Source organism: Haliotis rufescens, unplaced genomic scaffold, assembly GCF_023055435.1.
Source record: "Haliotis rufescens isolate VD_foot unplaced genomic scaffold, xgHalRufe1.0.p SCAF_16, whole genome shotgun sequence".
Taxonomy (NCBI): domain Eukaryota; kingdom Metazoa; phylum Mollusca; class Gastropoda; order Lepetellida; family Haliotidae; genus Haliotis; species Haliotis rufescens.
This window is the reverse complement of record NW_025963846.1, coordinates 22,823,230-22,847,991: the sequence shown is the minus strand read 5'-3', so window position 1 is coordinate 22,847,991 and position 24,762 is coordinate 22,823,230. Positions and strand designations below refer to the sequence as shown.

The 24,762-nt window shown below is 40.4% G+C and overlaps 1 protein-coding gene across 1 annotated transcript in view; it reads right to left on the bottom strand.

Annotated features, from left to right (window-relative positions):
• The window catches only part of LOC124133848 (guanine nucleotide-binding protein G(i) subunit alpha), an 86,263-nt gene extending 62,268 nt beyond the window's left edge, over window positions 1–23,995 (bottom strand). The window contains exons 1-2 of the mRNA XM_046498429.2: window positions 23,633–23,995; window positions 1,660–1,702 (exon numbers count right to left, since the gene is read on the bottom strand). Of these exons, the coding sequence (XP_046354385.2) occupies window positions 1,660–1,702; window positions 23,633–23,750 (161 nt within the window). The 5' untranslated portion in view covers window positions 23,751–23,995. The remainder of the gene's footprint in view (window positions 1–1,659; window positions 1,703–23,632) is intronic.
• Window positions 23,996–24,762: the final 767 nt, after the last annotated feature.

Here is a 24,762-nt window from a genome sequence, read left to right as displayed (position 1 = left end):
AAACGTGTTATTAAAAATCTGTTCCCTTTCTTTTTTTATTCAGTATACCATCATCTTTGTGTGTCTTTTTAACATATTTTACATTTTAATGTAGGGTGTGTATTTTGTCATGCTGGGAAAAATATCGCCTTGAGGCACTTTGTTGAGATATCAATATTAAAGTGCAATGAGAAATATGTACATTTGATATCAAGAAAGATAATGCCAGAGTTTACTCTAATAAGATCAATACAATACTCCCTGGTTTCAATCAGGTACACCCAACTCTCCAAGGACTTTGCCTCAATCATCAATGTTGACTCCAAACATTTCATAGATATAAGTCATCAATCTCAATAGAATCAGATCTTAGTTCTCGCTACTGCCATCAGGGTTAGAAACTAACAGTTTTTGTCCACTAGTCCTTATAATGATAGCATATAGCAAAACCCTTAAAATGGGCAAAATTCTACTAGTCCTTAGGATACCTTTACTATTGGGCAGTTTGGTAAGGACTATAGGACTAGTGCCAATTTCTAACGCGGGCCATACTAAGATCTGATTTCCTGATCTGGTAAGCGACACTCTGATTGGTCAGTTGAAAGATCGGTCTGACATTGGGATGTGGGAGTCCTCAGATCTTTGTTTGGTGGTAGCGAGAACCAAGATCTGATCTTAATGTGATAGTAGAAGCCAGTGAATGTTCTTTCCTTGTAAGGCACACGAGCCACGTTTTACATTACATTGTTTACTGAAAGAATGTATTTTCTCAAAATTAACATTACAAGGCATAAATAAATATTATTTCAAACCACACTGTTCTAGGACAATACGACACAGAAGCATACAAAAACAGTCATGTGAAAACAGATACCGTATTCGACGTAATACGCACCCCGCTCTAATAAGCGCCCACGGCGATATTTGCTAATATATTGACTAGTGAACAATCCCAATTAGCACCCCTTCCAATTGATCAATGTACACAAGACTTATTTATTCTCATATAATACGCACTTGTGTGTTATATGCACCCTTAATTATGGTCAATTAAATTCGGGAAAAATATATCTGTCGTATATATAAGAATTTCAGGCTGTCAGCATAAACCATGAAATTTATCTTTTTATTCACAAAAAATATATTCCAATAAAGTCCCCTATTTCTAATTTTGGGAGCGGCCTGTGCGCTTATTACGTCGAATACGGTACCCTTAGGGTACTTGCAGCTGTCATTATTTCAACAACTTGAAGTCATGAATCATTTCGGATGTTTATTCTTTACCCATATGGAAAAGAAAATCCATAAATTAAGCAATAAAATTGGTTCATTCTACACTGAGAAATAACATATTGCATATCATAATATGTGGTCACAAATATGCTGATGTTTCCACATAGCCTTTCTCACAGTCTGTACTGAATGATGTAAAGTCTCCTGATGCATAATAATTCTTTCCTTACAGTATGCAGGTCTATATAAGCGGATAAGTAAAGATGACAGTTTTTTTTAGGACAACTTGTTCTTATTATTTATATAATCTACAAATGATGATATAAACTACTAATTATTGCCTTAGAGACCTGTGCAAGTCTAGTTTCCCCACAACAATGGATGGTATGGAATACGCGGGTTATTTCCTTGAACATGATGAATAACATGACTATGAGAAGCACTTACTTCATCTGTTTCACGATGGTACTTTTCCCTGATTCACCTGCACCTGAAACAAACACATTACTCATTAACAGCTTCCTGGCCCAACAACGTAATTGTCATCATAATATATTTCCTGGTCTGCCTGTGTCTCTTGAGAGAGAGACCATTGCTCATTGGCACATCTGCAATATGTAATATCTTAAAGATATAAATATTAAACATTGGAGACAAAAGGTGAGTGCGAAAAAGTTGTTTTTCCCCATACTCAGCAATATTACCGCCACACAATGTACATATGAATGACGTTGGGATCAGTCCACCTGATGGAAGATAGCATCAAGTTGTTTTTCACCATACTCAGCAATATTACCGCCACACAATGTACATATGAATGACGTTGGGATCAGTCAACCTGATGGAAGATAGCATCAAGTTGTTTTTCACCATACTCAGCAATATTACCGCCACACAATGTACATATGAATGACGTTGGGATCAGTCCACCTGATGGGAGATAGCATCAAGTTGTTTTTCACCATACTCAGCAATATTACCGCCACACAATGTACGTATGAATGACGTTGGGATCAGTCAACCTGATGGGAGATAGCATCAAGTTGTTTTTCACCATACTCAGCAATATTACCGCCACACAATGTACGTATGAATGACGTTGGGATCAGTCAACCTGATGGGAGATAGCATCAAGTTGTTTTTCACCATACTCAGCAATATTACCGCCACACAATGTACATATGAATGACGTTGGGATCAGTCAACCTGATGGGAGATAGCATCAAGTTGTTTTTCACCATACTCAGCAATAGTACCGCCACACAATGTACGTATGAATGACGTTGGGATCAGTCAACCTGATGGGAGATAGCATCAAGTTGTTTTTCACCATACTCAGCAATATTACCGCCATACAATGTACATATGAATGACGTTGGGATCAGTCAACCTGATGGAAGATAGCATCAAGTTGTTTTTCACCATACTCAGCAATATTACCGCCACACAATGTACATATGAATGACGATGGGATCAGTCAACCTGATGGAAGATAGCATCAAGTTGTTTTTCACCATACTCAGCAATATTACCGCCATACAATGTACATATGAATGACGATGGGATCAGTCAACCTGATGGGAGATAGCATCAAGTTGTTTTTCACCATACTCAGCAATATTACCGCCACACAATGTACATATGAATGACGATGGGATCAGTCAACCTGATGGGAGATAGCATCAAGTTGTTTTTCACCATACTCAGCAATATTACCGCCATACAATGTACATATGAATGACGTTGGGATCAGTCAACCTGATGGAAGATAGCATCAAGTTGTTTTTCACCATACTCAGCAATATTACCGCCACACGATGTACATATGAATGACGATGGGATCAGTCAACCTGATGGGAGATAGCATCAAGTTGTTTTTCACCATACTCAGCAATATTACCGCCATACAATGTACATATGAATGACGATGGGATCAGTCAACCTGATGGAAGATAGCATCAAGTTGTTTTTCACCATACTCAGCAATATTACCGCCATACAATGTACATATGAATGACGATGGGATCAGTCAACCTGATGGAAGATAGCATCAAGTTGTTTTTCACCATACTCAGCAATATTACCGCCACACAATGTACATATGAATGACGATGGGATCAGTCAACCTGATGGGAGATAGCATCAAGTTGTTTTTCACCATACTCAGCAATATTACAGCCATACAATGTACATATGAATGACGTTGGGATCAGTCAACCTGATGGAAGATAGCATCAAGTTGTTTTTCACCATACTCAGCAATATTACCGCCATACAATGTACATATGAATGACGTTGGGATCAGTCAACCTGATGGAAGATAGCATCAAGTTGTTTTTCACCATACTCAGCAATATTACCGCCATACAATGTACATATGAATGACGTTGGGATCAGTCCACCTGATGGAAGATAGCATCAAGTTGTTTTTCACCATACTCAGCAATATTACTGCCACACAATGTACATATGAATGACGTTGGGATCAGTCAACCTGATGGAAGATAGCATCAAGTTGTTTTTCACCATACTCAGCAATATTACCGCCATACAATGTACATATGAATGACGTTGGGATCAGTCAACCTGATGGAAGATAGCATCAAGTTGTTTTTCACCATACTCAGCAATATTACCGCCATACAATGTACATATGAATGACGTTGGGATCAGTCAACCTGATGGAAGATAGCATCAAGTTGTTTTTCACCATACTCAGCAATATTACCGCCACACAATGTACGTATGAATGACGTTGGGATCAGTCAACCTGATGGAAGATAGCATCAAGTTGTTTTTCACCATACTCAGCAATATTACCGCCACACAATGTACATATGAATGACGTTGGGATCAGTCAACCTGATGGAAGATAGCATCAAGTTGTTTTTCACCATACTCAGCAATATTACCGCCACACAATGTACATATGAATGACGTTGGGATCAGTCAACCTGATGGAAGATAGCATCAAGTTTTTTTTCACCATACTCAGCAATATTACCGCCACACAATGTACATATGAATGACGTTGGGATCAGTCAACCTGATGGAAGATAGCATCAAGTTGTTTTTCACCATACTCAGCAATATTACCGCCACACAATGTACATATGAATGACGTTGGGATCAGTCAACCTGATGGAAGATAGCATCAAGTTGTTTTTCACCATACTCAGCAATATTACCGCCACACAATGTACATATGAATGACGTTGGGATCAGTCCACCTGATGGGAGATAGCATCAAGTTGTTTTTCACCATACTCAGCAATATTACCGCCACACAATGTACATATGAATGACGTTGGGATCAGTCCACCTGATGGGAGATAGCATCAAGTTGTTTTTCACCATACTCAGCAATATTACCGCCACACAATGTACATATGAATGACGTTGGGATCAGTCCACCTGATGGAAGATAGCATCAAGTTGTTTTTCACCATACTCAGCAATATTACCGCCACACAATGTACATATGAATGACGTTGGGATCAGTCAACCTGATGGAAGATAGCATCAAGTTGTTTTTCACCATACTCAGCAATATTACCGCCACACAATGTACATATGAATGACGTTGGGATCAGTCCACCTGATGGGAGATAGCATCAAGTTGTTTTTCACCATACTCAGCAATATTACCGCCACACAATGTACATATGAATGACGATGGGATCAGTCAACCTGATGGAAGATAGCATCAAGTTGTTTTTCACCATACTCAGCAATATTACTGCCACACAATGTACATATGAATGACGTTGGGATCAGTCAACCTGATGGAAGATAGCATCAAGTTGTTTTTCACCATACTCAGCAATATTACTGCCACACAATGTACATATGAATGACGTTGGGATCAGTCAACCTGATGGAAGATAGCATCAAGTTGTTTTTCACCATACTCAGCAATATTACTGCCACACAATGTACATATGAATGACGTTGGGATCAGTCAACCTGATGGAAGATAGCATCAAGTTGTTTTTCACCATACTCAGCAATATTACCGCCACACAATGTACATATGAATGACGTTGGGATCAGTCCACCTGATGGGAGATAGCATCAAGTTGTTTTTCACCATACTCAGCAATATTACTGCCACACAATGTACATATGAATGACGTTGGGATCAGTCCACCTGATGGGAGATAGCATCAAGTTGTTTTTCACCATACTCAGCAATATTACCGCCACACAATGTACATATGAATGACGTTGGGATCAGTCCACCTGATGGGAGATAGCATCAAGTTGTTTTTCACCATACTCAGCAATATTACCGCCACACAATGTACATATGAATGACGTTGGGATCAGTCAACCTGATGGAAGATAGCATCAAGTTGTTTTTCACCATACTCAGCAATATTACCGCCACACAATGTACATATGAATGATATTGGGATCAGTCCACCTGATGGGAGATAGCATCAAACATCTGTGCTGTCGTGGTACAATGGAACACAAAAAGCTCAGTGACACATCATTCCAACCTGATTTCAACGTTAATATGATGACCTGTTCTGCCTTGAAAAATTCACAAGAAGGCAGGCATGGAGTACTGGGAGCTATTCTGCGCTGAAATACCCACAGGAGGGCAAGCATATGTTACTGAACCTACCCTGCCCCGGACACTCAACACAGAGACACTCAACACAGAGACAAGCAACATGGACTGGAGACCCACTCTGTACCAGACACTCAACACAGAGACACTCAACACAGAGACAAGCAACATGGACTGGAGACCCACTCTGCCCCAGACACTCAACACAGAGACACTCAACATGTACTGGAGACCCACTCTGCCCCAGACACTCAACACAGAGACACTCAACATATACTGGAGACCCACTCTATACCAGACACCCAACATGGACTGGAGACCCACTCTATACCAGACACCCAACATATACTGAAGACCCACTCTATACCAGACACTCAACATGTACTGAAGACCCACTCTATACCAGACACCCAACATATACTGAAGACCCACTCTGCCCCAGACACTCAACACAGAGACACTCAACATATACTGGAGACCCACTCTATACCAGACACCCAACATATACTGGAGACCCACTCTATACCAGACACTCAACATGTACTGAAGACCCACTCTATACCAGACACTCAACATGTACTGAAGACCCACTCTATACCAGACACCCAACATATACTGAAGACCCACTCTGCCCCAGACACTCAACACAGAGACACTCAACATATACTGGAGACCTACTCTATACCAGACACCCAACATATACTGGAGACCCACTCTATACCAGACACTCAACATGTACTGAAGACCCACTCTATACCAGACACCCAACATATACTGAAGACCCACTCTGCCCCAGACACTCAACACAGAGACACTCAACATATACTGGAGACCCACTCTATACCAGACACCCAACATATACTGGAGACCCACTCTATACCAGACACTCAACATGTACTGAAGACCCACTCTATACCAGACACTCAACATGTACTGAAGACCCACTCTATACCAGACACCCAACATATACTGAAGACCCACTCTATACCAGACACTCAACACAGAGACACTCAACATATACTGGAGACCCACTCTATACCAGACACCCAACATATACTGAAGACCCACTCTATACCAGACACTCAACATATACTGAAGACCCACTCTATACCAGACACCCAACATATACTGGAGACCCACTCTATACCAGACACCCAACATATACTGAAGACCCACTCTATACCAGACACCCAACATATACTGAAGACCCATTATGTACCAGACACTCAACACAGAGACACTCAACATATACTGGAGACCCACTCTATACCAGACACCCAACATATACTGAAGACCCATTATGTACCAGACACTCAACACAGAGACACTCAACATATACTGGAGACCCACTCTATACCAGACACCCAACATATACTGAAGACCCATTATGTACCAGACACTCAACACAGAGACAAGCAACATGGACTGGAGACCCACTCTGCCCCAGACACTCAACACAGAGACACTCAACATATACTGGAGACCCACTCTATACCAGACACCCAACATGTACTGAAGACCTACTCTATACCAGACACTCAACATGTACTGGAGACTCACTCTATACCAGACACTCAACATGTACTGAAGACCCACTCTATACCAGACACCCAACATATACTGGAGACCCACTCTATACCAGACACTCAACATATACTGGAGACCCACTCTATACCAGACACTCAACATGTACTGAAGACCCACTCTATACCAGACACCCAACATATACTGAAGACCCACTCTATACCAGACACCCAACATATACTGAAGACCCACTCTATACCAGACACTCAACATATACTGGAGACCTACTCTATACCAGACACTCAACATATACTGGAGACTCACTCTATACCAGACACTCAACATATACTGGAGACCCACTCTGCCCCAGACACTCAACACAGAGACACTCAACATATACTGGAGACCCACTCTGCCCCAGACACTCAAAACAGAGACACTCAACATATACTGGAGACCTACTCTATACCAGACACTCAACATATACTGGAGACCTACTCTATACCAGACACTCAACATATACTGGAGACTCACTCTATACCAGACACTCAACATATACTGGAGACCCACTCTGCCCCAGACACTCAAAACAGAGACACTCAACATATACTGGAGACCCACTCTGCCCCAGACACTCAACACAGAGACACTCAACATATACTGGAGACCTACTCTATACCAGACACTCAACATATACTGGAGACCTACTCTATACCAGACACTCAACATGTACTGGAGACTCACTCTGCCCCAGACACTCAACACAGAGACACTCAACATATACTGGAGACCTACTCTATACCAGACACTCAACATATACTGGAGACCTACTCTATACCAGACACTCAACATATACTGGAGACCCACTCTGCCCCAGACACTCAAAACAGAGACACTCAACATATACTGGAGACCCACTCTGCCCCAGACACTCAAAACAGAGACACTCAACATATACTGGAGACCTACTCTATACCAGACACTCAACATATACTGGAGACCCACTCTGCCCCAGACACTCAAAACAGAGACACTCAACATATACTGGAGACCCACTCTGCCCCAGACACTCAACACAGAGACACTCAACATATACTGGAGACCTACTCTATACCAGACACTCAACATGGACTGGAGACCTACTCTATACCAGACACTCAACATATACTGGAGACCTACTCTATACCAGACACTCAACATATACTGGAGACCTACTCTATACCAGACACTCAACATATACTGGAGACCTACTCTATACCAGACACTCAACATATACTGGAGACCCACTCTGCCCCAGACACTCAAAACAGAGACACTCAACATATACTGGAGACCCACTCTGCCCCAGACACTCAAAACAGAGACACTCAACATGTACTGGAGACCCACTCTGCCCCAGACACTCAAAACAGAGACACTCAACATATACTGGAGACCCACTCTATACCAGACACTCAACATATACTGGAGACCTACTCTATACCAGACACTCAACATATACTGGAGACCCACTCTGCCCCAGACACTCAAAACAGAGACACTCAACATATACTGGAGACCTACTCTATACCAGACACTCAACATATACTGGAGACCTACTCTATACCAGACACTCAACATATACTGGAGACCTACTCTATACCAGACACTCAACATATACTGGAGACCCACTCTGCCCCAGACACTCAAAACAGAGACACTCAACATATACTGGAGACCCACTCTGCCCCAGACACTCAAAACAGAGACACCCAACATATACTGGAGACCCACTCTGCCCCAGACACTCAAAACAGAGACACCCAACATGTTCCTATCCAGCCCAGGAATCCCCCAGGCATGTTTAGAATAAATAAAAGCAACAAAACCCTTTCCATCATCATAAAAAATATCTGCTAGAAGAAACCACGGAGAACAGGTCTAAGGTAACAAAATACATCAAATGCCTGAAACTGGAACACTTTGAAGCACACAATCCTCACATTGTCTTCTCACTTCCTTGAACAACTGTTGATCGGTATGTCATTCCTCAGCTTTGAAATCTCAACAATCAATAACAATTCTTAGCATTCAGGAAATATTCAGACATGAGACAAAGATTTTTCTTCTTACTTTTCTGCAGTTATTAAAACGCTAGCGGCTACAATGTCAGCCTGATACCAAAGGTGAGGTCCATAGGGCATACCAGGTCGTGGTTTAGTGGACATCACTTTCATAAATATATTTGTAAAATATTTCTTCTTTTTTTTAAAGCTGTTAAAATAGCTTCATCTTCAAAATGAAGAAAATTACAGTCTTGTGGTCTTGAAACATTTGTTTTCTTTTGTGAGTGAGTGAGTGAGTGAGTGAGTGAGTGAGTGAGTGAGTATGGTTTTACGCCGCTTTTAGCAATATTCCAGCAATATCACGGCGGGGGACACACATTGTACCCATGTCGGGAATCGAACCCGGGTCTTTGGCGTGACGAGCGAACACTTTAACCACTAGGCTACCCGATCGCCCCTTTTCTTTTGTGAGTTGAAAATATATTTCAAGGAGCAAGTGAAAATACTTTTACTGGAATAATCCGACTGGCCTATTTCACAGGTGCTGACCCGGACAATGTCATTGACACTAAATACAAGATATATGAGACTTGAACCCTTAATTATTTCTGGGCTTTCCCACACAAGGGATCCATAAATCCATATCTTTGGAACTGAACACTTATCTCGAGTGTAAGAGTGTGACAATTCAAATCTCGCTATTTCTATTTAAGTCTGACTATGCGCATTGTGAAAGGCCACTTTCTGTACAGAGTGAGTGAGTATGGTTTTACGCCGCTTTTAGCAATATTCCAGCAATATCACGGCGGGGGACACCAGAAATGGGCTTCACACATTGTACCCATGTCGGGAATCGAACCCGGTTCTTCGGCGTGACGAGCCAACGCTTTAACCACTAGGCTACCCGACCTCCCTTCTGTACAGAGGTGGGGCTATGCCCTCTGTACCTTAACCTAGGGTTCAGCTACACAACTCTACTTTATTTGAATCCTTACAAGGGGCTCAGGGGCTCAGGGGCTCAGGTTAGGGCTGGGACGAGTCCCAATTTACTTCCACTCGACCCCCTATTACCCGACCCTACCTGGGTACCCGCTTTAAGTCTCAAGAGTAAGTTACAAAATGTCCTATTGGGAATAGTAAAATGTATTTACATACACGTGTAAAATGATCTAATCATGCATACACTGAAGTTGACTAGAGTTTTATCTTTATTCAAACCTATAGAGGTCAGAAGGAATGCATGTATAGTCAGAAAGAAATGCGAACATTAGTAACTTAGGGACACAACTCAACTTTACTTGTATCTTAACAGACCCGTGAAGATTTCGGGGTAGAATTGGTCTTCAGCAACCCATGCTTGCCATAAAAGGCGACTATGCTTGTCGTAAAAGGCGAGTAACGGGATCTGGGTGGTCTGGCTCACTGACTTGGTTGATGCATGTCATCCATCCAAATTACATGGATCGATGCTCATGATATCAATCAGTGGATTGTCTGGTCCAGACTCTATTATTTTACAGACATCCGTCATATAGCTGGAATATTGCTGAGTGCGGCGTAAAACAACTAACCAAACTATCAAACTCAACTCTACCAAAACCGAAGCGCCATTTTGAACGTTTACTAATGCATGATACACACAACCTAGCAATGAAATAAACAAACATTTTGCAAGTGACATGTGATAATTGATTTCAGAAGCTGGACAAGAGAGACAAGAATTTTGTATAAAGCATAAAAAAAATTATGTCTGTCTCTCAAAAAGAATCGAGTCTCTGCCAAATAACCAGTAACTGAAAAGGAACCAATCGGTGCCATCTGGGGCACAATGACACGCAATCAGCTGTATCAGCAAAGTCACTGACCTTGACCTCTGGATCCATTTTAGACACAGTAAACAGGATTTAACTCTGCTAAAATTATTAAGATTGTGATCAGGAGCTTGAACTCCACTCAGTTGTCATGGCAACGTGACATTCGCTGCCAGCTAGCTGTCTGATACAAATTAAAGTTTGAATGATATTCAAAGTGTTGCCTAGCAACAAAGCTGGACAGCAGATAAGGTGTATTTTGGGATATATATTATAAACTGCATGATGTCATATGGTGGTTGAAGATGATGATTACTGAACTCTACCTGATAAAATTGTGCCATAGTTTCCAAAACATTAAAGATATGGACAGAAAAAAAAACACCTCCAGATTCAGAGAAAATCTTTGAAGCAAATCTTTGACTTCAGCACTTTACTTAAGTGATAAGAGGAATATATACATTTATCATCCCACAGCAACAACCAAATTGCCAGGTCAGAGAGAGTGAGTATGGTTTTATGCCGCTTTTAGCAATAGTCCAGCAATATCACGGCAAGGGACACCAGAAATGGGCTTCACACATTGTACCCATGTCAGGAATCGAACCCTGGTCTTCAGTGTGACGAGCTAACGCTTTAACCACTAGGCTACCCATAAGCCCTTGCCAGGTCAGAATATGTCCTCGGTACCCAATCAGTGATCATGGTGATCAAGCATTTATCTGAGATTCTAAACTAAGCACACTTGATTGTTTGATTCTAAATGATTAAAAAGGTTTCCTTTTTGCTATGGAAACCACTTTCAAATACCCGTGGAGATCTGGGGTAGAATAGATCTTCAGCAACCCATGCTTGCCGTAAAACGCGACTATGCTTGTCGTAAAAGGCGACTGACGGGATCGAGTGGTCAGGCTCGCTGACTTGGCTGATGCATGTCATCGATCCCACATTGCGAGGATTGATGCTCATGATATCAATCACGGGACTGTCTGGTCCAGACCCGATTATTTACAGACCGCCGTCATATAGCTGGAATAGTGCTGAGTGCGGCATTAAACAACAAACCAACCAACCAACCAAACCTTTCAAATATATTAAGTCTTTCACACAAAAAATGTGTGTGTGAATACATCAATAGTCTACATATCGATTCATAAAAAAATGAAAGTGCTCGGTTCCAAATTAAAAAATGGGGCATCAACTCTACAGTGGGACGTCCTCAAATATAAAAACACAGTAAGTTTATCTCCTAAATGAAAAGTTACATCTTGCTTATTGTTAAAACACCCTGTGGCCTAAAACCTGACACATTGGCTCTGTGGTGGGTGGTATGTCTTATCAAGTTACAACACATTGAATATCTTACACATTTCAGCAAATGTGAGTGAGTGAGTATGGTTTTACGCCGCTTTTAGCAATATTCCAGCAATATCACGGCGGGGGACACCACAAATGGGCTTCACACATTGTACCCATGTCGGGAATCGAACCAGGGTCTTAGGCGTGACGAGCGAACGCTTTAACCACTAGGCTACCCGGCCGCCCTTCAGCAAATGTGATGGGGGTTGCCAATGGTGGGTGTAATCAAGACTAGTATGGATGGGACAAGAAAAAAGCGGCATGCAGATATCGTTCAACTACCGAGAACCAGGCGTCATCATGACCCAGCGTTAGAAATAGGCACTAGTCCTGCAGTCCTTGCCAAACTGCCCAGTAGTTAGGTATCATAAAACTAGTAGAAATTTGCCATTCTTAAGGGTTTTGCTATATGTTATCATTATAGTGAGTGAGTGAGTGAGTTTAACGACACTTTTAACAGTATTCAAGTCACGGCGTGTCAGCTTAATTTTGGGGGAAAGCCCAAAGTGATGCAGGTCTCAGACGTTTACTACTTCGGTGAAACACACGAGCACGGGTATGATGCTGACAAACCTAGAAACATAATCGAGGCGAACCGGGATTCGAACCCACAATCATAGGTTTCTGGCGTGCCCAAGGGACGCAACTCTGCACAGCAAATCTCAGTTTAAAATAAATCTAAATAAATATTTATGCTTGCAATTCATGCTTCAGAGCTCCAGATAAGATTTTGGTGTCTGGGGTAAAATACTCATGGGATTTTTTTTGGTGCGTATTACACAATGTAAGTGGGCATTCAAATTTTTGGTTACCCACTCATAATCTTCTGAATATCTGGGTACTGTTACCCAATGATTCAAATGCTGTGTGTAATTTAGGTTTTACATACTGTAAATCACTAATATATTTACATGTATTTGAGAGACCAGTAGTCACGGTAATAAGGTAGGTAATCAGACAGGTAATTAACCATTAAGTCAGAATGTGTATGCCTGTATGGAGACTCGTAGAGGGAGACCCTCAATTAATACATGATGATATAATAAAGCAGGTATTTAGGACTATTACAGAAGTACAGAAATCCATTTGTCATGTGATTTACGGTATGTAAAACCTACATTACACACAGCATTTGAATCATTGGGTAACAGTGAGTATTTTACCCCAGACACCAAAATCTTATCTGGAGCTCTGAAATTTTACATCCAATCCATTCATTTTCTGCAACAACAATAATCCATTCACTTGTTCAGATGGGCATTCAGACTTTGCTGCATAATATAGTGTTAAACAAAATGTTGTCAGCACTGGAGCAGATACCCCCACTATCAACATTTACATCTGGGTCATTTAATAAATCTGCTCCCAAATCTCTCTCAATCTTTGACGATGCACGTTTATGTTCAGAAGTGTCGTCATGTCTGATAATACCAGAAATCTGTATGTTTGTTGTGCCCTCAGAAGCCCAGACATTTGTAAGCAAAAGTGTAGATTTTGGCACCCTGACACGCCGTACAACACAGTCGCATCTCACTATCAACACTGCTGAAATTTAGCCACGGATACTTAGCTTTCCATTCGGCCATAGTTGTCTTTGACAGTTTATTCCCATCATGTTTTTTCGATGCTTGGCGAGAGATGGCAGCAGTAATAAGTTCGTTCAGTATATGGCTAATAATCACCTCAGATTCGAAACAAAGTCCGATCATTTCCTCAATAAGAGATTTTACTACCTGCGTAGTTGTGTAAGAACTTTTGCCAATGCTTAGGAAGGCCGATATTTTAGTCTGACCAGCTAGGTTTTATCCATGTGACTGCCGAAACACCATGTTTGTTTGTCGGGTAACTAACTTCATCATTATACATTACGAATAATTTCATTGGACACTCATTACTAGCGCGACTAATCAACAACAGTGTTACAATAAATTAGGCTGTGTTCGTTAGGCGTGTTCAGTGTTGATTGCAAACGATCTATTATCTTTTTCAGAATGTGAAAACCATTCTGATTTCAATATTACAGGCTGGACAAAATAGGATAAGGCATGTAAGGTCCTGCAGCGTTACGCACATATTTTTATGGATGACTATCATTACACATTCAAAACATATCTAGAGCGTTTCAGTGATTTCCTTTGCGTATTTGATACGCTACAATATCTTCCATCAGCGTTTTTGATACGTTTTGATGCGTATTTCACGCAGATACGCACCTTATCTTGGTCTCTGATGCTTCAATAAATATTTATTTACATTTAGACATGAACTTGCTCAAAGCCTTTTAATTAAAATAATGCAACTTCATTTCATACGAAGCACAAATTATTGCTTCATTCTAATGGAGCTTGAAAACCCTTCAAAGCTGTTACCATGGTTACAGTCCAAGAAATCATGATAATGGCAATCATCACTGAACATATGATTGATCGATCAGTCATTCCAATCACAATCAGTTTTCTACACATCAATACTTCCAATTTCAAGAGATGTTCTTGTGACTTCGGACTGACATTTGGAAATCTGGTGACCTTGACCTTTAGTGGCAGGAAGAGAACCACGAGATGTCCCACATAAACTCTCTGGTTACTGTGGAAATAGGCTGTTGGGTCGTGGATTTAATTGACAATGACCTTGACTTTCAAAAGCAACTAATCATAATTCAAAACTATCTTTGAACCTCCTGTGTGATGATGCTCCATGTAAACCTTTCATCATTTTGGAGAAATACGACCACATGTAACTATAAAACATTTTGAAAAGATACGTCCAATATTTTGCCACTTTGCTGAGGCTGAGGCTTGGGTTGGTTGGTTTGTTGTTTAACGCTGCACTCAGCAAAATTCCAGCTATATGACGGTGGTCTGTAAATAATTGAGTCTGGACCAGACAATCCAGTGATTGACATCATGAGCATCGATCCATGCAATTGGGACCAATGACATGCATCAACCAAGTCAACGAGCCTGACCACCCAATCCCATTAGTCGCCTTTTACGACAAGCATAGTTGCCTTTTACGGCAAGCTTGGGTTGTCGATGACCTATTCTACCCCGGAATCTTCATGGGTTCTGAGACTTGGGGGATAATTCCAGCAATATACTGGCAAGGGACATCAGAAATGAATTCATTTGGGAAATCGACCCAGGGCCTTTGGCATGAGAAGCTAACACTTTAACACTCTACCCCACCACCCCATAAATCGAAAGAGTGAGTGAGTGAGTATGGTTTTATGCCGCTTTTAGCAATATTCCAGCAATATCACGGCGGGGGACACCAGAAATGGGCTTAACACATTGTACCCAAGTCGGGAATCAAACCCGGGTCTTCGGCGTGACGAGCGAAAGCTTTAACCACTAGGCTACCCGACCGCCCCTAAATCGAAAGATGTCAAATAGAGCGTCAGTGAGTGAGTGGAACATTATTCCAGTTATATCATAGTATGTCAGTTTGATGTGGGAGGGAAAGCCCAATTCTACCATGAATTTGGAAATTACTCTTCTGATTGGTCAATCACAGTATGTCAAATCATAATAAACACCCTCTGACTGAAACAGCTGATTTGATGGCCGCACACCGCCGAAGCTAATATTCATCAAATAGTATCTTTTTCATTCATTGTCAGTAGGAATATTTAAATAATCATATCTACAAACATATATTACCAAATGCAGAGTTGCGGTTACTACAATGGAAATAAACCTGTAGATTTAACAGCGCTAAATTTAACATTTGAAACCTCATGCTACACATTAAGTTCCACCTCCGATTTAGCGTTTAAATCTACAGGTAACCTAGAACTACATTGAAGACACAGCAACTTTATCTCCAATGTGATGCTGGTCTTAAACGTTTACCATTTCGGTGAAACCAATGAGCACAGGAACAACTGAGTCAAACAGATTTGAACCCAAGATGATAGGTTTCTGGTGTGCCCAAGGGATGCAACTCTGCACTGTGAAGTGCGGCACAGTAAACGACTGGTCCACACATACCCTAGAGGAGTAATCGTGTTCCATCAAACAAACACAACCCAAAACAGTATTCTTTTAAACAAAGAAAACCAAAATCAAAATACCGTATTCGACGTAATAAGCGCCCTGCTCTATTAAGCGCCCAAGGCAATATTTGCTAATATACTGACTGGTGAACAATCCCAATTAGCACCCCTTCCGAATAATCAGTGTACACAAGACTTATTTATTTGTGCATAATACTCACTCGTGTGTTATATGCATCATTAATTATGGGCATTTAAATTCTGGAAAATATATATGTCGTGTAAAATACGCACATACTTCTCTTTTGTATCATATTAGGCTATCAGCATAACCACAATATTACCGATCTTTCAGCTCTGTTTTTTTCTGACCAAAACTACATTCTAATAAGAGCCCCCTTTTTGCTAATTTTGAGAGCGCTCTGAGCGCTTATTATGTCGAATACAGTACTTTATTAGACGTCATATCCATTTTTTATTCCGGTTTGTAAATATATTAACTGTCAGCATATGCTACCCTCCATTGAACACGTGTTTGTTTATTTGTTTGTTTGTTTGTTTGTTTAATGCTGCACTCAGCACTATTCCAGCTATATGACAATCCAGTGATTGACATCATAAGCATTGCTCTATGCAATTGGGATACAATGACACACATCAACGAAGCCAGAGAGCCTGACCAACCAGTACTGTTAGTTGCCTCTTACGACAAGCATAGTTGCCTTTTATGGCAAGAAATCGGTCACTGAAGACCTATTCTACCCGGGACATCTTCCTGAGGCAAGGGAGTTAACTGACTATAAAAGTCCAGTTTCCACCCTTGGCTGGAATTTCTGAACACGATCGAAATCTGCACGTTAAAATCCATGTTGATTACAAACTGGATGTCGATTTCGTTATGCAATTTTGATTGGACTAAGCATAGACTCATTAGTCCAGCCAAAATGTAACTCCATAATTCCAGTCTAGTTCGGCAAGGGTGGAAACTGGACTGTTGCAGTCAGATAACTCCCTTGCCTCAGGAAGATGGCTGAACAGAACCTACAGCTATCCGGGAATATCATCAGGTTATCAATAGGCCTTGTTCAAGCACAGAGTTGTCCTCCCTTGGGAGCTTTAATTAATCATGTCTGCCCGTCATGCACTGATCGATGTCTATTCACGAAGTACAATATCACAGATTGCCCTTATTCAGGGATCCATAATGGATTAGATTTGGCTTTGTCTTCAGAAGAAAGACGCCTCTACTCCTTCTCTGTACTCGGGCTATCAATGTTAGATGACTAGGTCACAGGGGTTTATTAGATACTGACAGTCAGAATAAATACAAAGAGGCAAGACAAAAATGATCACAAAAGAATTGCCCCACAATGAAAAGATAAGTAAGGGTAGGATTTATGGATGAACAACTTCTTTATTATATTAAGAAGGATGTTTTGGAGTAGGTTCTAACACCGTTATCATGCATCGCTCTTAATTGTAATAAAGAAGTCGTTCATCCATAATCCTATCTTACTTAGTACTCTTCTAAATGCCTATCAAAGAAATGAAAAGATACATGGAAAAAGTAATTTTAAGGCCTTTGGTAATTCTACAGATACAGTAAACTACGGTTATAACGAACACGCTTATAGCGAACTGACGGATATAACGAACTTATTTTTTGGTCCTGACTATTTGTAGTTATGCTGTATATATGCTAACGAACTACGGTTATAACGAACTAAAATTAGTAGTCCCTTTGAGTTCGTTATAACCGTAGTTTACTGTATATCAGAGTGGGGGCGCCACCATGAACTGGCATCAACCAGTTAAACCGCGTGGGGATGATGCTGGGAACGCCATCATATATCGCGTTGTTGGTGTATGGTTTGCTTGCCAGTTCCTCTGGGTTCGCACAAACAATGCAGACAGAATAATCATGTAAAATCAGGTGACAAAATTGTTTGTTTCTTTTTGGTTTAACGCCTCACTCAGCAATATTCCAACTATATGACAGTAGTCTGTAAATAATCAAAACTTGACCAGACAATCCAGTGATTGACATGATGAGCAAAGATCTATGTGATTGGGATACGTTGACATGCATCAACCAAGTCAATGATCCTGACCACCTGGTTCCGTTAGTAACCTCTTACAACAATCATGGGTTGTAGAAGGCCAATTCCAACCCGGATCTTCACTGGTCTATCGATGTATCGATACATTTTTATATCTAACGTTTATATCTTGTACACATTTCAACTGAGTGAGTGGGTATGGTTAAATTACACTGCTTTTAGCAATATTCCAGGAATATCACGGCGGGGGACACCAGAAATGGGCTCCACACAATATACCCATATTTGGAATCGAACCCAGGTCTTCGGCGTGACGAGCAAACGCTTTAACCACTAGGCTACTAGATCGCCCCACATTTCACCTGAAACCTAGTTCACTTTAAGTGGTTCAACAGTCTAAGCTCCTACATCTTAACCTAGACACCACTGTTTCAGGGCTATGACACAGCGAAACAGCTTCATGTTCTCACCACAGTCCGTTCTCTCTCGAAAAAAGATGACACGAAATAGGCAGACAATAAAACTTTGTCAAGTCAAGGAAACCTTACACCTGCAGACTGCATCAACTTCTCGCCCAGATACAAATGGAAACCTCTTTCACTGCAGTATAAGAAATTAACACTGAGGCTTGTAGCGAGAAACAGGTGCTTGCCCTAAGGAACACGATCGACTGACTTTGTGGAAGTGTTAGAAATTAAACGGAGTCTTTGAGGTGGTCCCTTATCATACATGCATCTAGGGACCCAACACAACATGGAACTATATTTTTTAAGATCTATGCTATGACAATGACCCCATGACTTCCATGCTTAATTTTGAACAGTGTGGGGAATAACAAAATCTAGCTCTCTGAAAATATCACTACACAGGCCAGAAACATAGTGTTAATTTAATGCTGTTGGAATCCTGATTCATCTGAATCCAACATTTACATCAACCCCTAATCAAAACCCTCTTCATCAAAACTGGTGACACTATAGTTCTGAGAAATAGGATTCTCTGTGGGTTTATCCTGTTCTGGTTACATTGGCAGCTAGTTACATTGAATACTTATTGATATATGCTGTATCCTCACACAACAGTCTGTTTCAAAAATAAACTATGAAACATTAGACAGTTCTTTGAACAGAATTCAATGCAATTTCTGCTCTAACTTCCTCCTACACTTCAATACTGACATAAAGGGCGGTTGGGTAGCCTAGAGGTTAAAGCATTCGCTCATCACAGTGAAGACCTGGGTTCGATTCCCGACATGGGTACAATGTGTGAAGCCCATTTCTGGTGTCCCCCGCCGTGATATTGCTGGAATATTGCTAAAAGCGGCGTAAAACCATACTCACTCACTCACTCAATACTGACATATGACCAGAGCCATGTTCCACATAGCCATCTTAGCGCTAAGATGATCATAACTCGCCCCTATTATGTTTCTAGGTTTGTCAGCACCATACCCGTGCTCGTGGGTTTCACCGAAGTGGTAAACGTCTGAGACCTGCATCACTTCGGGCTTTCCTCACACATTAAGGTGACACGCCACGATATAACTGGAATACTGTTAAAAGCGGCGTAAAACCCAACTCACTCACTCACTCCACATAGCTATCTTAGCGCTAAGATGATCATAACTCCCATACTTTAACACAGGCTTATGACAACCGTTGTGTTAAGATTGCTTCATGTAACAGGGCCCACCTCTCCATCCTTGCCGACACACACAGAAGAATGTTAGTACAGCTGTTAGTGTATTTGCCATCATTATCCTAGCTATAGGTAATCCTGGATAACGAAGCTTATCATTAGCGAAGTTGAAATAAAGATCATTAAAGATTTAAATACCAGTCTTGAACATTGCTGAATAAACCCCCAAAAGCTTAATGGTACAACGTCCTGATTATGATTAGCATGCCATCCTGGATTGTAAATTTAAAAGAAATAATAAGAATAGAAGAATAAATACTAAATACAATCCAGTTATATCACGGCGTGTCAGCTTAATGTGGGAGGAAAGCCGGAAGTGATGCAGGTCACAGACGTTTACCACTTCGTTGAAACCCACGAGCACGGGTATGGTGCTGACGAACCTAGAAACATAATTGGAGCGAATCGGGATTCGAACCCAGATAGCTATGTGGAACATGGCTCTGGTCATATGTCAGTATTGAATGAGTGAGTATAGTTTTACGCCGCTTTTAGCAATATTCCAGCAATATCACGGCGGGGAACACCAGAAATGGGCTTCACACATTGAAATCATGTCGGGAATCGAACCCGGGTCATCAGCGTGACGAGCGAACGCTTTAACCACTAGGCTACCCGACCGCCCCAAATACAATCCTCCAGGTGGCCTCAAGTAGTCTCATGGGAGAGCTTCAGGGTAGAGATAAGGGTTGTCATAAGGGTTAAGTTAAAGCCTGCCAACAGTCTAGACACCATGTTTGCAGTGTGTATCAGGTACATAGGAATTACTGGGGATCTATATGAATAAACAATACTTGAACTGTATTAGCTTTCATATTTAAATTAATTCTCAAAATAAATCCATATTTCCTGAAGCACTTGCTTAACATTTAGCATCATCTCTCATAACTCTTTAAAAGAGTGGCTTTGTATCCGTAATTATAGTACAAGTTACCTCTACAAAGACATAACATTAGGTCTTCCGTAAAAGGCAACTTTGCTTGTGGTTAAAGGCGACTAACAGGATCGGGGGTCAGGCTTGCTGTCTTGGTTGATGCATGTCATTTGTATCCCAATTGCATGGATCGATACGCGTGATGTTAATCACTGGATTGTCTGGTCCATGTTAAATTATTCACTCACTGCTGGAATATTGATGAGTGCGGTATTAAAAAACAAACAAACAACATAACATCACTATAACTGTAACAGCAATATTTGGAAAATGTTTAACTCCAATTTGGAATTTTTGCTGCAGACTTGAGGCCCAATATTGGCCCTCGGAGCAAGTCTAAACAAATCCCTTCATAATCCAGAACAAAATGTCAAATTCCCATTTCATGTCAAGTATTTTGTGTATCAAGTGTGTTTTTATCTCCATTGAGCAATATTTACACACAAAACAACATTCTTTGCATAGATATGTTGATAATGTTAATGAGAAAGCTAAAGAACCATGAACCATAAACGCTGACTGAAAGGTGATTATCACTGATCATTTTCTAGTAACCCAATGGGGAAGGGCTTCCTTCATTATCTGTTTGAAGACTAACTAGAAGTGTTGTAATTAAAAGTGATATTTTACATTTCAAACAGGGAAACAAGTGTGGATTGCAGAAATTGAATAAGTTCTTATCCACAGATTTGATAAAAAATGTTTCCACAATATGAAGATGATGAAAGTTCAAAATCATCACAGCACAGTTCTTAAATACATAAACATGGAGGTGGGGGGCACAGGTGGCCCAGTCATTCGCTGTGCAGAGTTGCGTCCCTTGGGCTAACCAGAACCCCCATGATCGTGGGTTCGAATCCTAGTTTGCCCCGATTATATTTCTAAGTTTGTCAGCACCATACCCGTGCTCGTCGGTTTCACAAATGTGGTAAACGTCTGAGACCTGCATCACTTCCGGCTTTCCTCCTACATTAAGCTGACACGCCGTGATATAACTGGAATACTATTAAAAGCGGCGTTCAACCCCTCACTCACTCAACGCTGCTGTTACTCACATAAACATGGAAAGCTTTCTGACTATGTGGTGTGACATTGAAAAAAAGAAAAGTTTGCCGCCCAAATATCAAGCAGAATTACTACGAGTCGAATTTTACTACCCAGGTACACCCTAGGTCTCAGGAGTTGGATACAACACTTCCAAATGGGGACTGTTTTACCGGAGCACTCTCAATACATATTTAGATGTACATATAAAACAATTTAAAAATTCATTTAAAACTCATTTTAAAAAAATGCAGCATATTGTGACAAATAATTCAATATGTAAATTAACTGCAGGCCATAATTTAAAACAAGGATCTAATGTGACAAAACGTCTGACCTAAATTTTACCATCCTACTTAAACTTTTCACAGACCAAACCACCCTTCGAAGCCAAAGGGTTGTTTGATATATGAATATGCATGAATTTCACTAAAAAAGTCCTGTGCTTTAATGTACAATAACGTGCAAGATAATGCATTGTTCCCTCTATTTTAACAAAACATATGTAAAGTACTGACATAAACTCAATAATAAGTATTATCAACATCATGTCTGTAGACCCCATGTACCTCAAAAATAAAGACACAGAATAGGAATACGACATTGTTGAGGATATTGTAAAAGGTCTTGTTTTCGTAGATCAGAGTATAATTAATATAATTCAATGAGTCATAATGATATACATTTCATTCAAACTATTCAGGCCAACACATAAAAAACAGGCCATCTTCAACAACCAACCGCAATGACCAACAGGTTCATTCATAACTATTAGTACAAGTATCACCTATTCATGTATTGAAATGTCTGAATAATTTCCTCAGAGGGAAACATTATTTTAAAAGTGTTCTGACCTTTACTTTGGTCACACGTTTGTTTTCAATCCATCGGAAAATTTAAACCATGACCTAAATCCGTACCCATGCATACCAGATGATGTACCCTGGACCAATGACTCATAGGGTTCTATTTTCAAACTGGAATACACGGTGTTTACACACAACTGGACACTGCCAATGTGTTGAAAAGAATGAAATTATTAAATAAATATCACGACATCATCAGAACATTTAAATTTTAAGGCCAGAATCAGTGACAAGTCATTTTTTTCAAATACAAACCTATTTTAATCATTCCTATTGATTCTTTATTCAAAGCATTTATAACATTCACAAATCTGCTATTGTATCGGTATAAAAAAGCAGTTGGTTTGTTGATTAACGATTACAAAGAGAAAAAGAAAATGACAACTGGCTTCAAGCACCGCCTGTGTAAGCATCAAGGAGACAAAATGCCGGCTTCACTTTATGGTGGCTTATCGTCTCGCCGACAAGACCGGGTCATTATGATATACTTAATTCATTCTTACCTAACAAAAGAAGTTTAACTTCTCTCGCTGCCTTTTCGCCATCAGCTCTGAGAGTTTTGTCGATCATTTTCGATCTCTCAATCGCGGCTTTGTCTTCTTGACTGGTAACACACCCCATGTTTTCTGTTTGGTGGTCCTTACAATCGGCCGATATATTCCAAAATAACACACAAATTATAATCCAAAAGAATCAGAATGAAGTCCTGAAATTACTGAGTGGATACATTAATCCCACAGAGACTCACACCCCTCTAAATCACTAAAATCACTGACGAATCCACATCCGAAGACGCTGTGTATTGAGTCCCTATTTACGAGCCGAGCGACTGATTCCGATTTGAACGAGTGACCCGGATGAACGGGCACCTGCTATCGCAGCTAACTTTGACGGGAAATCAACTGCGGAAACGGAATACCGTACTGGATGTAAAAGGCGGGTGGTATGTAGGGCTGTTCTTTTCATGGTTACGCTAGGCACATTCCTATAATTTAATAGATAATCTTATCTTATATTGGTATTTTAACTTTGCTATTTCATTTATGATTATGCAACATTTTAATTCGGCAAATAATTCACACAAAAATACCATTTCAAATTATTACAATACCTCTGATCAAATGTAAAATATAAATAAAATGCAGCATTGTTTAATTACAACGCAGTTATTTTCAAATGGGAAAAATACAATGATAAATTATTAATCCTTCACTGTCGAACATGGATGATAATAATAAATACAGTAATAATCCATAGCGTAAGATATTTTACAACATTTACATTTTAGATGTTATTACGAAAGCTTAATGGGTTTTCTTGCATGGCAAAATATTATTTTCTCATTCGTTATTACAGTCGCCCTCATAGTTCGCAATTAATGTGATTGACTAAGAGCACGTTTTGACAGGCAAATAACAAATTAGTCACAAGAATTCGGACCCAATACACACGTGGAATCTAATTATCCATAAATATCGCACACGCCAGTTTATGTCATTCAGGATGCCTTTGCCGTGGAGATTGCTCATCGTCACGAGATGCGATGACTGGCCTACATTATGAATGATTGTGTTTTATACTGGCGTCAATTTTTTTTTTTTTTACGTATTGAACATGAAACTGATGACAAGTG